Below are 14,397 nucleotides of genomic sequence, written 5' to 3' on the forward strand. Positions count from 1 at the left end.
TTACGGTTGTGTGCGGGACTCATAACTGGAACACATTCATTTTGGCTGTCAAGTCTACGCAGAGCTCGATCCATACTTTTTCATCAAGGTGTTTTCTCAAACTGTGTCGAGGCCATTTCTGCCAGGTTGGCTTTCGATCTGAGAGGGGGGGGGATATTAAAATCACTAACTGGAGAGGAAATGTATTAAAAAAAAATAAGTCAAAATAAAAAAAATTCTAAAATCTACCTGTTGTGGGCCATGTGGCTTTTGACGAGGTGCCCGGCGGCCAGGGCAGCCATTAATGACAGCTCTCCTGCCAGGACGGAGGCGCACACCACCCTCGCCAGTTGCCGGGCGTTCTCACCCGGCTGGGCGGGGCAGGTGCCTTGTACACCCAGCATCTGCCGGCAAAAGAGAGATCAAGTTAAAAACAAAACAAAAACGTCAAACCGACAGCGAAACAGAACACCAGACATCCATCCGACCCCGACGCCCCCCACCTGGAGGCAGGCTTGCTGTGGGAGCAGGTTGGTGCCTCCGCCCACCGTGCCGAGCTCTATGGAAGGCATGGTGCAGCTGATGTAGAGGTCCGCTCCGTCTGGACCGGCCGGCTCCATCTGCGTGATGCAGTTGGAACTGCCGACCGTCTGAGCCGGGTCCTGAAACAAATCAAATAAAAGTGGAGTTTGCTTTACAGTTATTTCTAATAAAACCACTTAATGAAGTTCAGGGGACTATCTCCTTTGTATTTGCAGTATTCTGAGGTAAGAACCGGTGGAGATGTTCCCGGGAAAAATGACAAGCGGTGCACAGTTAGTGACGTCCGCCAGCAATGGTTGGTGCACCAGAGGGTAGGTGGAGCTAATGCCACAGACTGTCTTCAACTCACTTGTGTGTGAAGGGGCATACTTTTAATAGTGTGTGTTCATCACTGGAATGAGTAATAATCTATAAATACATTGTGGCTATTGACAGGGGAAGGCGGTGCTGGTTCTTCTCCGTGGGTCAGCAGGAGAAGGGACGGCAGCGCTGGATTTGTGCAATTAACCAGAGAGGGATCCAAGGATGTGTATGAATGTGTATCTATTGAGTGGTTTCTGTAATAAAGTCTTTTGATTATTTATTTTCCACGCTTTCATTTAATTTGTAAATAAGAGCCAATTACTTTTATTTTCCCCCGGACTCAGTTAGTGTTGCGAGTAAACCTTAACTATGGCTGAAAAAACACAGAAAAGATCTTTCCATGATCGACCACAACATTAAAACCACTGACAGGTGAAGTGAATAACATTGTTCATCTCGTTCCAATGGCACCTGTCAAGGGGTGGGATATATGAGGCAGCAAGTGAACAGTCAGTTCTTGAAGTTGATGTGTTGGAAGCAGGAAAAATGGGCAAACGTGAGGATCTGAGCGACTTTGACAAGGACCAAATCGTGATGGCTAGACCACTGGGTCAGAGCATCTCCAAAATGACAGGTCTTGTGGGTGTTCCTGGCGTACAGTGCCAAAAGTGGTCCAAGAAAGGACAACCGGTGAAGTGGATACAAGGACATGGGCGCCAATTGACTCACTGATGCACGTGGGGTTCAGCCCGTCTGGTTTGATGCCACAGAAGAGCTACTGCAGCACAAATTGCTGAAAAAGTTCATGCTGCTATGATAGAAAGGTGTCAGAACACAGTGCATCACAGCTTGCTGTGTAAGCGCAGACCGGTCAGAGTGCCCATGCTGACCCCTTGTCCAATGCCGAAAGTGCCTACAATGGGCACGTGAGCATCAGAACTGGACCATGGAGCAATGGAAGAAGGTGGCCTCGTCTGATGAATCACGTTTTCTTCTACGTCATGTGGATGGTCGTGTGTCATTTTGGCGGTCTTGGCCACGCACTATTTTTCCGATGGAGGGTTTTGATTTGTCTGAGTTTCAGATTTTTTCTTGCAGCTATGTACGTAAGCAGCTGTTCTGGCTACGTAGCAAGTATCAATTTCAAAACCAGCCATCCACTGTTAGTTTGTTGACTAATCAATGAACATGTACCGTTGGAAAAAGAGGTTGGTGTTATTACAATATTCACAACGACGGGTAAAAAAAAAATGGGTGGAAAAAGACAAAAAAGCCATCGCGCTGGTCCGATACGAATGAGGTATTTTAATAGAATAGATAGTGTACCTGTCCACAGGCGATATAGATGGCCGCTACAATGTTGGCGGCGTGAGCGTTAAAGCCCCCAATGCTGCCGGCCATGGCCGAGCCCACCAGGGTCTTATTGATGCTCAGGTCCACCAGAGCGGCCGTGCTGCTCTTCAAGACCTGCAGGAGAAATAATAACACCACGCCGGAATTTACCGTACGGGGGTAAAGAAGCAGCGGATAGAGGACTACATCACTGGAAACAACTTTTAAAACATGTCAAAATGCAAGTTCTCTTATGATTTAAGGTATGGGGGGGGGGAGACGACGACGACGACAATGTGAAATCTGTCTAATATCTAATTTTGGGTATGTTAACATATCTTAGCGTCAAAATGAACGAACAGGAACAGGACGACGGGCCGCACCTCCTGAACCACCGCGGCGGGGATGGTGGCCTCACACACAGCTGACTTCCCTCGTCCCAGAATCCAGTTCATGGCGGCGGGCTTTTTATCCGTGCAGTAGTTGCCGCTGATGGCCAGCACCTGCATGTCAGGATAACACTGCTGCAGCCTGCGCACCGCCTCCTCTGTTCCCTGCGACACACACACACACACACACACACACACACACAGACACACAAACACACAAACACACAAACACACACAGAGAGAGAGAGAGAGAGAGAGAGCTATAGGGCGGGGGCAGACAATGCAGGGAAGTCAAGATGGCAGCTACGTGAGCCCGGCGTCTCGTCTTAGTCAGGAACCTCACGGCTGCGTTTTGAACCAGTCACAGCCGTCGTCCCTTTACTGAGGCACGGCAACAGCACAAAGCAACGTCTGAGATTTAAAGATACGTTTTGTATTGCGTTGAGGCTGAATATGAATAGGTCCAGAAAGAGCAGGTAGATATTTATAACGCATGCACTCTTGACTCGTTTTGCCCATATTAAATGATGGAAACACTCTTGCTTCTTATTCTTACCTTTGAGAGCATGTTCATGCCCATGGCGTCTCCCGTCTGGGACTGGAAGCGAATGTACAGGTTCCTCCCAGCCAGGCCGATCTGGACTTTGTCCAGGCGAGCGAACCTGCGAGCATAAAAACTCATTACTATCCCAGGTTGAGGTTTCATTTTATTTCAACTGGAACAACATTCAGTAGCAGCGCTGTGTGCCAACCTGCTTGTGTGGTCGAAGGCCTCTTTGATCACCCGGAAGCCCTCCAACGTCTCCAGCCAGGCTTTGACCTCTGCCGCCTGGCAGGCGGAGGGCAGCCTCACCACAGGAGCCCTGGTCATGCCGTCGGCCAGCAAACGGCTCCGGCAGCCGCCGCTCATCTGGATGAAGGGGACAAAAGACAATTACTCCATCATGCTAGAAAATAAATAAATAAATAAATAAATAAAAAACAACACAAAGTCAACCGAGCGACGGGCGTTTTGTACTTACCGCTACCGCCCTGCAGCCTCTGTTGGTGCTGGCCACCAGGCAGCCCTCTGTCGTGGCCATAGGAATGTGAAAGTACTTCCCGTCCAACAGGAGAGGTCCAGCCACGCCCACTGGCACTGGTATGTAGCCGATAACATTCTCACAGCAGGTGCCCATCACCTAGCAGGCACAGAGGAGACATGAGGCAAGATGACCACGCCCTCCTTTTGAATGGATATACAGTGGGGCAAGAAAGTATTTAGTCAGCCACCAATTGTGCAAGTTCTCCCACTTAAAAAGATGAGAGAGGCCTGTTTGTCATCATAGGTATACCTCAACTATGAGAGACAAAATGAGAAAAACAAATCCAGAAAATCACATTGTCTGATTTTTAAAGAATTTATTTGCAAATTATGGTGGAAAATAAGTATTTGGTCAATAACAAAAGTTCATCTCAATACTTTGTTATATTCCCTTTGTTTGCAATGACAGAGGTCAAACGTTTTCTGTAAGTCTTCACAAGGTTTTCACACACTGTTGCTGGCATTTTGGCCCATTCCTCCAGGCAGATCTCCTCTAGAGCAGTGATGTTTTGGGGCTGTCACAGGGCAACAAAGACTTTCAACTCCCTCCAAAGATTTTCTATGGGGTTGAGATCTGGAGACTGGCTAGGCCACTCCAGGACCTTGAAATGCTTCTTACGAAGCCACTCCTTCGTTGCCCGGGCGGTGTGTTTGGGATCATTGTCATGCTGAAAGACCCAGCCACTTTTCATCTTCAATGCCCTTGCTGATGGAAGGAGGTTTTCACTCAAAATCTCACGATACATGGCCCCATTCATTCTTTCCTTTACACGGCTCAGTCGTCCTGGTCCCTTTGCAGAAAATCAGTCCCAAAACATGATGTTTCCACCCCCATGCTTCACAGTAGGCATGGTGTTCTTTGGATGCAACTCAGCTTTCTTTCTCCTCCAAACTCGACAAGTTGAGTTTTTACCAAAAAGTTCTATTTTGGTTTCATCTGACCATATGACATTCTCCCAATCCTCTTCTGGATCATCCAAATGCTCTCTAGCAAACTTCAGACGGCCTGGACATGTACTGGCTTAAGCAGGGGGACACGTCTGGCACTGCAGGATTTAAGTCAGTCTGGCAGCGTAGTCTGTTACTGATGGTAGCCTTTGTTACTTTGGTCCCAGCTCTCTGCAGGTCATTCACTAGGTCCCCCCGTGTGGTTCTGGGATGTTTGCTCACCGTTCTTGTGATCATTTTGACCCCACGGGGTGAGATCTTGCGTGGAGCCCCAGATCGAGGGAGATTATCAGTGGTCTTGTATGTCTTCCATTTTCTAATAATTGCTCCCACAGTTGATTTCTTCACAACAAGCTCCTTACCTATTGCAGATTCAGTCTTCCCAGCCTGGTGCAGGTCTACAATTTTGTTTCTGGTGTCCTTTGACAGCTTTTGGTCTTGGCCATAGTGGAGTTTGGAGTGTGACTGTTTGAGGTTGTGGACAGGTGTCTTTTATACTGATAACGAGTTCAAACAGGTGCATTAATACAGGTAAGGAGTGGAGGACAGAGGAGCCTCTTAAAGAAAAAGTTACAGGTCTGTGAAAGCCAGAAATCTTGCTTGTTTGTAGGTGACCAAATACTTATTTTACCGCGGAATTTACCAATTAATTCATTAAAAATCCTACAATGTGATTTCCTGGATTCTTTCCCCCCATTCTGTCTCTCATAGCCAAAGTGAACCTATGATGAAAATTACAGGCCTCTCTCATCTTTTTAAGTGGGAGAACTTGTACAATTGGTGGCTGACTAAATACTTTTTTGCCCCACTGTAACTAAGCAAAATGTGAATCCAAGATAAACATTTGATTAACAGAAAAGACAACAGCAACTGTAAAACAATAGCCACAAAAATACACAAGACTTAATATTTAAATAAACAAATAGTTATTGCTCTAACGCTTGCACAAACAAGGCACATGTAGATACCCACATTGGTATTTAATATATTAAATACCAATGTATTGATATATTTAATATCAGTCCAATAATGACTCCAAAACAGCATAACAGTCCAGTGTTAGGTTGGATCTGTACTTCAAGTGTATATTTATACCCATAACAATAATTGATCCTGTGCATAGTATTGCATTTGTGTATTCTGTGTGTGTGTATATCTATCTATCTATCTATCTATCTATCTATCTATCTATCTATCTATATATATATATATATATATATATATCTGACTACTTCTGTTCTGTATTTTTCAGCTATCTGCCCATTTTTGTAATTTTTTTTTTTACTTCCCCCTTTGTTCCATTTTATTTTATTCTCCATTTCTTCTGACATAAGCTTTTATTTTAACCCTCATCGTAATGCACCGATTCTCCCCATGACAAATACCTCACACATGTAATTTTACCTGCTGGAATAAACAGAATCGGATTACGCTCAGCCTCCATTACAAAGCATATTATTGGACTTTTTTTTTTTTTTTTAATCCAACTTTGCCTGGGAGTGGGGTTCAGGTAGAAACGTGTTATCAATACACCTGACAGGGTACCTTAGAGTAGTCGTAGTCTTTGTAAGGCAGACGGGCCAGGGCAGTGGGGCTCGGCAGCTCAGACGACAACATTTCCCTCCTGATGGACACGCCCCGCTCTGGATTTTTCAAAACAGATTCCAACTTGTAGGTCAGGATGTCACGGGAGGTCACCAGCCTCATGACCTCGGCGTCGCTCAGGTGACCGGCTCCTCTCTACAAGACACAGCGGAGGGATTAGGGACTTATATTCAAACGTATAGGGTTTGGTTTGATTTCTACCAAAATCACCTGAGGATCCGAGAGAATGGCCAGACATTCCTCCAACTTTCGGGGCTCCGTGTAGGGGTGAGGCGAATGCGGGGAGAGTGAATCGGCTACAGAGTCATCTGAACATGAAGACCAGCAGCCGTTGTCCACCGAGTTGCTCAGCAGCACTGCGGCAGAAATTAGGAGAGCAAACCCAAATCACATATTAGGAGAAAACCAAAAATTACTTATCAGCAGGGCTGATTACGTATCAGCAGGGGGGTTTTTTTCCCCCCAATTGGTAGAAATAAAAAAATGTCCACATATTGCCATTTTCCTCTTTTATCTTATCCCCCCCCCCATTGTTTCATTATTACTGCCTATTTTTTTATGTAAGCTGTTGCTGACACTGCAATTTCCCTTCAGGGATGAGTAAAGTATCTATTTTCCATTGCACTCATAGATGTCTTCGTGTGCTGCTTACTTTTTAACATGCAGTGCTTTCCCGGGGGAAAAAGGTGAGCTTTGAGCCCTGCTTATAAGATTAATAATTAAGCATTTATAAGGATATATAAAAAAAAAAAAAAAGACTCACATGTGGTTTTGGAGACGTTGTCAGGCACAGGGGCCGAGTGGCACTGGGGGACGGCCAGCGACGTGGCGCTCGTTGTCTGGAGGGATTTAAGCGCCGCCACGTTGCCCCTGCAGCTGGTCTCCGCCGCCCTGTGCCTCTGGGATGCGGCAGAGCTCATGATGGGACCCTTGATGGATAGCGAGGACTCCGTCTCACTCTGCTCAAAGAAGACGTACTTGACGGCGAGCAGCAGCGCCAGCGTCAGGGTTATCACCTGCTCCAAGAACTCCATACTGTGCCCGAGAAGGAGGAATGAAAAATCAATGTAATTTCTTCCCAGTTCTTGAAGTATTGTGGCCCATTACCATGCACTGTTCATGGCTGTGGAATTTGTAGTGGAGGTAAGGAGGTTTAAAAAAAGAAAAAGAATAAATAAAAATAGTACAGATGACTCATGAAATTGTTTATATCAGTTTTTGGATTTAAATACATTCATGCTCTCTTTGAATTCGAACCACTGGTACATCTGTAAAACTTTCCATTCTCTTCCATGAGTTAGCACTTAGCTGCTAAGCCACCACCAACACTTCTGAGGACATGGTCCTGTGGCAGACGTTTGAGGATACATTATACAGTGTTACCTCCACTTACGACTGCATCTACTTACGACTAAACAAATGTTGACAAAAAGGAAACAGTAAACATCGTTTTGATCCTCAGATGCAAATGACTTGTTTTGGATACTATCTCTGGACGAGTATGAGCTTTGTTTGTAGTATGACAATCTTGGTCTTATTTTTTATTGAAAGCAAAAAATGTAGTTTTTCTAGAATTTAACAATTTAATAGAATGTATAAGCCATTGGGTTGTCTCTACTTTTTACATTTTAAGATAAATTTTTCTATCGGTTTCGTAAAAAAAAACCCAATAATAATAATGTTTTTTACATTTAATGTTCATCACCGGGTTTTTTTTACATTACCAATTTCTTTCCAAACTTAAGGTCGTCTATATTTCTGGTTCACTGTTTGGCTTATTTAATTAATTATTGTATATGACCGCATTTTTCCATACTTTCCGTAATTTCTTTAGGTTGTATTTGTTGTTTATCATGAGGTTTAACGTATATTACCATATTCTTATTGTGTACAGTTAACCTGTCAAGGGGTGGGATATATTAGGCAGCAAGTGAACAGTCAGTGCTTGTAGTTGATGTGTTGGAAGCAGAAAAAATGGGCAAGCATGAGGATCTGAGCGACTTTGACAAGGACCAAATTGTGATGGCTAGACGACTGGGTTTTGTTAACTGTTAGGTTTTATGGTATGTTTTTTTATGTGAGCTACTGTGACATTTGTGGGGAATTTCAGTGAAAATTTCCCTCCACAGATGAATAAAAGTCTCCATCTACATTTTAGCAAAATAAACCAGGTCTAATTACTGTTTCCGCTGCAACTGGCCAACCTCAAACAAAATGGTGAGGAAAGGTGTCTGAATGTACCTGGTGAGCTCCAGCGGCCACACGGTGCCTCTGGAGTCCAGTCTCTGAGCGATGGGGCCCTCCACCGTACGATTTTGTCCCGGCTGCTCGGTCGTCAGTCGAGTGTGGGCGTGGACTAGGACAAGGCCGAGGGACTGAGGAGAAAAGGGAAGGTGCGTAAACACTTGTCTTACTTCATTGTAGCAGGGTGTCTGAGGTGTCAGGAGTTCAATTTTGCATTTTACAAAACCTTTAAGAGAATTTCAGACACATTTAAAACAATTTTTTTTGTACAAATCAATCTCCTTCTTATTCAATTAAGTACAGCAGGTAAGTACTATATATTTGATAAAGGGCGGCGGAAAGTATTGGGGTAGGTTATGAACTATGTGATTCTATGAACCTTTCCTTTAGGTCCGGAAGGAAAGTGGTACTGGGAAACGTTTAACCAGTCCAAGGATCTTCTTGGATTTCAGTTTGGCAGGTATGCGGTCAGTTGGATTAATCTAGAATCTGTATTTTCCAAAAGGTAACAGCTAAGTATTGGTTTCAGTGGTAGGTTTAGGGTTTTAAAAATATGAGAAATATTGACCTTGTTGTCGATTTAACTTGACTGATTTTGACTTCAATAAATATGGGTGAATCCAACAAAATATTCATGTTGAAATTAGGATTATATTATTTTATTTAATAATTAAAAATTCATTTAATTAATATATAAAAAGTTGATGCCATTTAATAACTTTTAAGAACATTTTACCGTTCTGCACCGACAACACCCTGTCATTTACATTTCATGGACAACATTGAACGACAGAACAACAACTCAAAAACCCAGCGCAGTCCTCACCATAATGATCTTAACCCTCTGAGTTACAGGATTGGGCTTGTTGTCTTCTTCTTCAGCCAAAACGCGGGCAAAGTGGCTGAGCTGCCAGATAGGTCGGCCCTCGCGGCTTTCCCTGGATAACTACACAGACACACAGACACACAGACACAGACACACAGACACACAGACACCCTCAGATACATCACTATTACTCTTTTCAAAATCATTGTTTTTTTTGTTTGTTTTTTTACCTCCAGGACCAGGGAGACACACGCAGGGAAGAAGGTCATGAAGACAAAGTAGTTGGCCAGGACCGACATGCAGCCGAAACAACACATTATCTCTAGCTGGGGCACGCCTGAAAGAATAAAAGAGCATGTGTTGATTTAGGATTTCAATTGACAATTTCACATTACTTCACTTCACAGATCATTACACATAGCAGGCGGCCACATGTCTATGGAGCAGGGCTTTGCGATATGTCTAAAATGTATTATCTCAGTTTTATAGGATTTGTGGCACTATATAATATCCTTAAATTACATATAAGGACTTTTTAAATGGTAAAATACTAACTCATAAACGGTATTGCTAGAATAAGTTTAAAGTGTCTGCATGTCTCCTCAAGTCAAATTATGACAATTATAATGTTTAATATTTTAATGTAATAATTTGAAATAAGAGTTGTGACCTTACTGCAGTAAAAAAAATACTCTCATTATAACACAAGCCCCCAAACATCACAAGGGGAATACTGCATGGTCAAAACACTATTGCGCAGCTCCCCCTTGCCTCACCCAAACAGCTCTAACCCGTTACCCCGTGACCCAGTCTAAGTTTAAACTTCCATTTAAACATCAGGGCAGTGAGCTGTTAGGAACGTCCCTCTTCTGAATGTGTCGGAACAACCAGCTAGGGGACTGAACATGTTAATTTATCAGTAACACCAACACAATAACTTAGAACCACCTTTTCAAATATAAATCTAATTTACAAACATTGCCACCATGCATGAGGCGAGCCACCAGTTAATTATGGGCAAACCATCAAGAGCTGTAATTATTCTACTGAAGGTCTCTGAACAACCACCAAGGAGAATGAACATTTGTTAAAATGTGTTTTAAATTGAAAGCTCTCTCTCCATATAGGCTTTAAGGTTTATTTAGACAAGGCACAGCTCCTGAAGCAAGTTTCTTTTTTTCCTACGACCAACCGACCAATGAAAAACTTGGTCGACTAACGTTTGATCAACTATTCCGGGCAGCCCTGGTTATCTGACACCTTTCTATCATAGCCAACATTAACTTTTTCAGCAATTTGTGCTACAGTAGTTCTTCTGTGGGATCAGACCAGACGGAACAGACTTTGCTCCTCACGCACATCAATGAGCCCACGGGCACCCATGACCCTGTGAAACACTCTGTCCTTCTTTGGACCACTTTTGGTAGGTACTAACCACTGCATACCGGGAACTCCCCACAAGACCTGTCATTTTAGAGCTCTGACCCAGTCGTCTAGCCATCACAATTTGGTCCTTGACAATGTGGCTCAGATCCTTATGTTTGCCCATTTTTCCTGATTCCACAACATCAACTTCAAGAACTGACTGTTCACTTGCTGCCTAATATATCCCACCCCTTGACAGGTGCCATTGGAACAAGATGAACAATGTTATTCACTTCACCGGTCAGTGGTTTTAATTTGTGGCACGTCTGTGGTGGACTAGATACTACACTGCCGAAGACCACTTACATGTTCCAAATATCCAATTACCTTTATAGTTGTACAATGTAATCAATGTATCGATCACTTCAACTACCAATACACTAAATGATTGTCACTGACCTGACATAGTGCCGACCCCAATGACCAGGCACTCCACCAGGGCATCCAGGGTGAAAGTGGGGCCCAGAATGGCCATGCCCTGGGCGATGTTCTCCCTCACCTCCTCCTACATGGAAACAAAGACAACTTTGATTCGTAAAACGTGGGTTTATGTCTCGTGTAAGTTATTAGAAATAATGATACAGAAGACTGTATAATTACAAAAAGATATTGGGAGAAAACAACAATCTTTGAATTAATTTAATAAAATCTCTTAAAATAAATGGCAACAGTTGGAAACACACAAGACCCAAAACAAACAATTACCCTAATAACTTTCACTACTGCAAGATAAGTTTTACACCTGAACCAAATGATTATGCCAACATAAAAAAAAGGAAACAGAAAACTCTCCCCGGGCACTTGAATTAAAAAAAACAATCTCATCTGCATCTCTTGTAGTTTCTAGAAATTTTGAGGACTAGCTTTAAAAGTTTTAAAGAGCTGTCAAGGAGCTAACCTGGTAGGCTATGAATGGAGAAACAGTTACTCATGTGATGTATATTTAAGAGTTGGCTATTTTATTAGTTGGCGGTATAGATATTGATAGGCTGCCTATCCTTTGCTGTTAAGTATATTAGTTAAGAAATTGGATACTGAGAATGATCAAATTAAACAATCCACATACAAAATAATTTTCAACACACAATATTTTAATTCGTTTTTGGTCAAAAAAACCTATCATTAAGGCCTATTCCTGCCAAGATCACTGCCATTGCAGTGTGAAAGGGTCTAAAGATCACTTTTCAGACAAAATAATATTGCAATAGCACATTACCTGAGAGTTTGAGCTGAGGGCAAATTTGGCCAATGCACAGGCTTTTGACAGGTCGATAAGGAGGAGAAAAAATGGTAGAGCCTCACTGCATCAAGAACAGAAATAATGATTAGGAATGCTCATCCAAAAAGCATGAGCATTTATTAGAGATCCAAAAATCTCCAAAAAATACTAGTAATAAAAAATGGAATATAATTGAACAATTGAACAACGTAACTGCTGTGATTAAAATACAACTATAGCAGAGCAGGGAAATACATCATAATAATATCTAGGGTTGTTAAAATAAACCACAATCTACTTACTTGAGGCCCGTCAACTCTTTCCCAGAAAAGTGAATCACCACTGTACTAAAAATAAAACTGGAAAATACAGTGAATAGTCCGGCGATTCCTGGAGAGAAATTAAACTGTGATTCAACAGGTTAATAATACATTTATTGAAAATAAGAGTACTTTGTTAATCACCGAGGGGAGAGATCCAGGAAAGTAAGGGGTACATTCAGGGACGCATATGGTCAGCCATGTCACATTTCAATGAGCATGTTTTTGTTATGGTTTCGCTGGTCAGGTTGTTTCCAGTAGGGACTCATTCCATTTAACGCGTGGTGACAGATCCCGGCACATGATTGGCCAAAACATATATGAAGCGAAATAATACAGCGTAACTCCCCCCGTTTACACACATTTCAGCGCCACTCCCATCAGATTTGTCAGTCTGATTTGTGGGACTAGGGATTGAGTGTCTTGCTAAAGGACACTTGGACATGCTTCCAGAATATAATATAATATATAAACGCATCATGATGAGGTATAAACGCATCATCTGCCGCGTCAGCTCATCTTAGTGGTGCGCAATACAACTGAAACAATCAGCATTCGGCAAAGATGAAATCAAAACATTTCCTCTACACCATTATATTGAACTTGATATGATCACATCGTTGCGAGCAAGACAGAAACTGTACAGAAATACCAGATACTAACCAAGTATGTATTTGGAACCCAGTTGTCGAAGGTTCTTGAACTGGAAATAGATGTAGACGATCGCCATGCAGCGTGTGACTGTTAAAATGATGATATCGCTGCTGAAGATTTTCTGCGAAATGAATAGGAAATCATCTCTTTCAGTACATAGTTTTATCGTACAGGTGGAAGGTACACAACCCTAATCGATCCCTTACAGAGGGCCTCACCTCCTGGCGCTTGGGGCACTCATTCCAGCTGCACACCTGGCTGCTGGCGACAAAGCTGTTCATGGACATGAGACACGCCGTGAGGGCAAGGGTGCCCACTATCACCTCCCAGGGGTGGGAGGCCACCAGCAGGCCATGTAGCCTGAACAGCCGGCTCAGCATGGCCCCGGATCACCTTCCTTCGACCCGATCGACCTGAAGGTGGGAGAGATCGGTTCCCTTTGGTATCGGACAACACCAGAGTGGCAAGTCTGTTAAATCCAACATGGGAAGACCATGCCGGCTGGAGAGGTTCACACTGTAAGCCCCATATAAAGACTCTGAACTGTCTAGGGCGGCTACTAGTCAAGCAGTCGAGAGCAAATTTGGTTTTACTGACATATACGGATTTACTGACTGACTATCACTTCATTGGGCAGCAGGTTTACCAAAAAATAAATAAACACTGAAATCTCAAAACTGCCCAGTCAGGCTTGGCGTTGACAGTGACGGCTTTCACTGCCATGCGTCACGACTTGTCTCCAAGGTCAGTAACCTCCGTCGTGCGCGTTACAAAACCACGGCTCCAACTGAACACAAAGAAGACAACACACTCCCTTCAAAAGTCAGATTCCACTTACCGATTCCGTCATCGTCGTCTACAAACGCTGACCACCCCGTCCACCACCCGTCACCGACGCAACGCCAACCAAGAAAACATGGCGACAAGGAAGCCGCGACGTCACTTACCGTTGGGCTCCGCCACAGGGGGCTAGGCTGTTAGGGGGGAAAAAAGCCTCCGCCCGCAGCGCCAGTGGCCGCCGCCATGTGTGTTATGCATCGCACACAACGAGGTCATGGTGCTGTCGCCGACATGTAGTGTCTCGTCACCGCTGTCAACGCGACCGCCGCGTGGCTCCAGGCAGCAACTTGACTCGGGGATAAAGAAGAAACGCTCGGGTGCGGCGGACGTTGACGCTCACGGGAGGCGTGTGACGCGGCACAGCGTCGCCGCGACGCGTTGGAGGGTCGTGTGGAAGCGCGATAGTCACGTGACGGTGACGTCACCCGGTCACCGGAAGCGGAGGTCAAGATGTTCTTTTCAAGCGTTTTGAAGCCGAACGAGCAAATTGGTGTTTTGTTACTGTTCATTTATAGTTTTCATTTTCCTGTTTTGTTCACTGTCGCCCGTGTTTTGTCACAGTGTACTGCTGTGTATTTTTGCGTTTTTATTCATAATACTATGGTTTATAAGTGGTCTTGTATTTGTATGAGCACATCACTGGCCCGTTTGTAAGTTCGTTCGTTCTAATATTTAAAAAAAAAAAA

General features: G+C 43.7%; 1 protein-coding gene across 2 annotated transcripts; it reads right to left on the reverse strand.

The window, feature by feature from the left end:
- On the reverse strand, positions 1-14,028 carry LOC307243296 (3-hydroxy-3-methylglutaryl-coenzyme A reductase-like). 2 transcript variants are annotated; one of them, XM_080018028.1, is made up of 20 exons: positions 13,819-14,028; positions 13,090-13,284; positions 12,881-12,992; positions 12,200-12,287; positions 11,895-11,979; positions 11,078-11,183; positions 9,484-9,590; positions 9,254-9,373; positions 8,425-8,558; positions 6,947-7,218; positions 6,394-6,539; positions 6,124-6,318; positions 3,569-3,727; positions 3,299-3,456; positions 3,103-3,208; positions 2,541-2,711; positions 2,152-2,292; positions 483-641; positions 229-383; positions 1-138 (listed from the first exon to the last, which is right to left on the reverse strand). In XM_080018028.1, the coding sequence occupies exons 2-20, from the start codon at positions 13,249-13,251 to the stop codon at positions 84-86; spliced, it is 2,631 nt and encodes an 876-aa protein (XP_079874154.1). In that variant the 5' UTR covers positions 13,252-13,284; positions 13,819-14,028; the 3' UTR covers positions 1-83. The 2 variants fall into 2 exon arrangements, with proteins under 2 accessions (XP_079874154.1, XP_079874155.1); XM_080018029.1 differs by having other exon boundaries at positions 13,710-14,028.
- Positions 14,029-14,397: the final 369 nt, after the last annotated feature.

The sequence above is a fragment of the Zeus faber genome, assembly GCF_960531495.2.
Source record: "Zeus faber genome assembly, chromosome: 17".
Classification (NCBI taxonomy): Eukaryota; Metazoa; Chordata; class Actinopteri; order Zeiformes; family Zeidae; genus Zeus; species Zeus faber.

Excerpts from the sequence above, each read along its gene's own strand:
- LOC307243296 (XM_080018028.1), bottom strand. The coding sequence starts at position 13,251 with ATGCTGAGCCGGCTGTTCAGGCTACATGGCCTGCTGGTGGCCTCCCAC. Across the intron at positions 8,559-9,253 it reads AGAGGGTTAAGATCATTATG|TCCCTCGGCCTTGTCCTAGT; the intron begins GTGAGGACTGCG and ends TTTTCTCCTCAG. Across the intron at positions 6,319-6,393 it reads CCATTCTCTCGGATCCTCAG|AGAGGAGCCGGTCACCTGAG; the intron begins GTGATTTTGGTA and ends TGTGTCTTGTAG.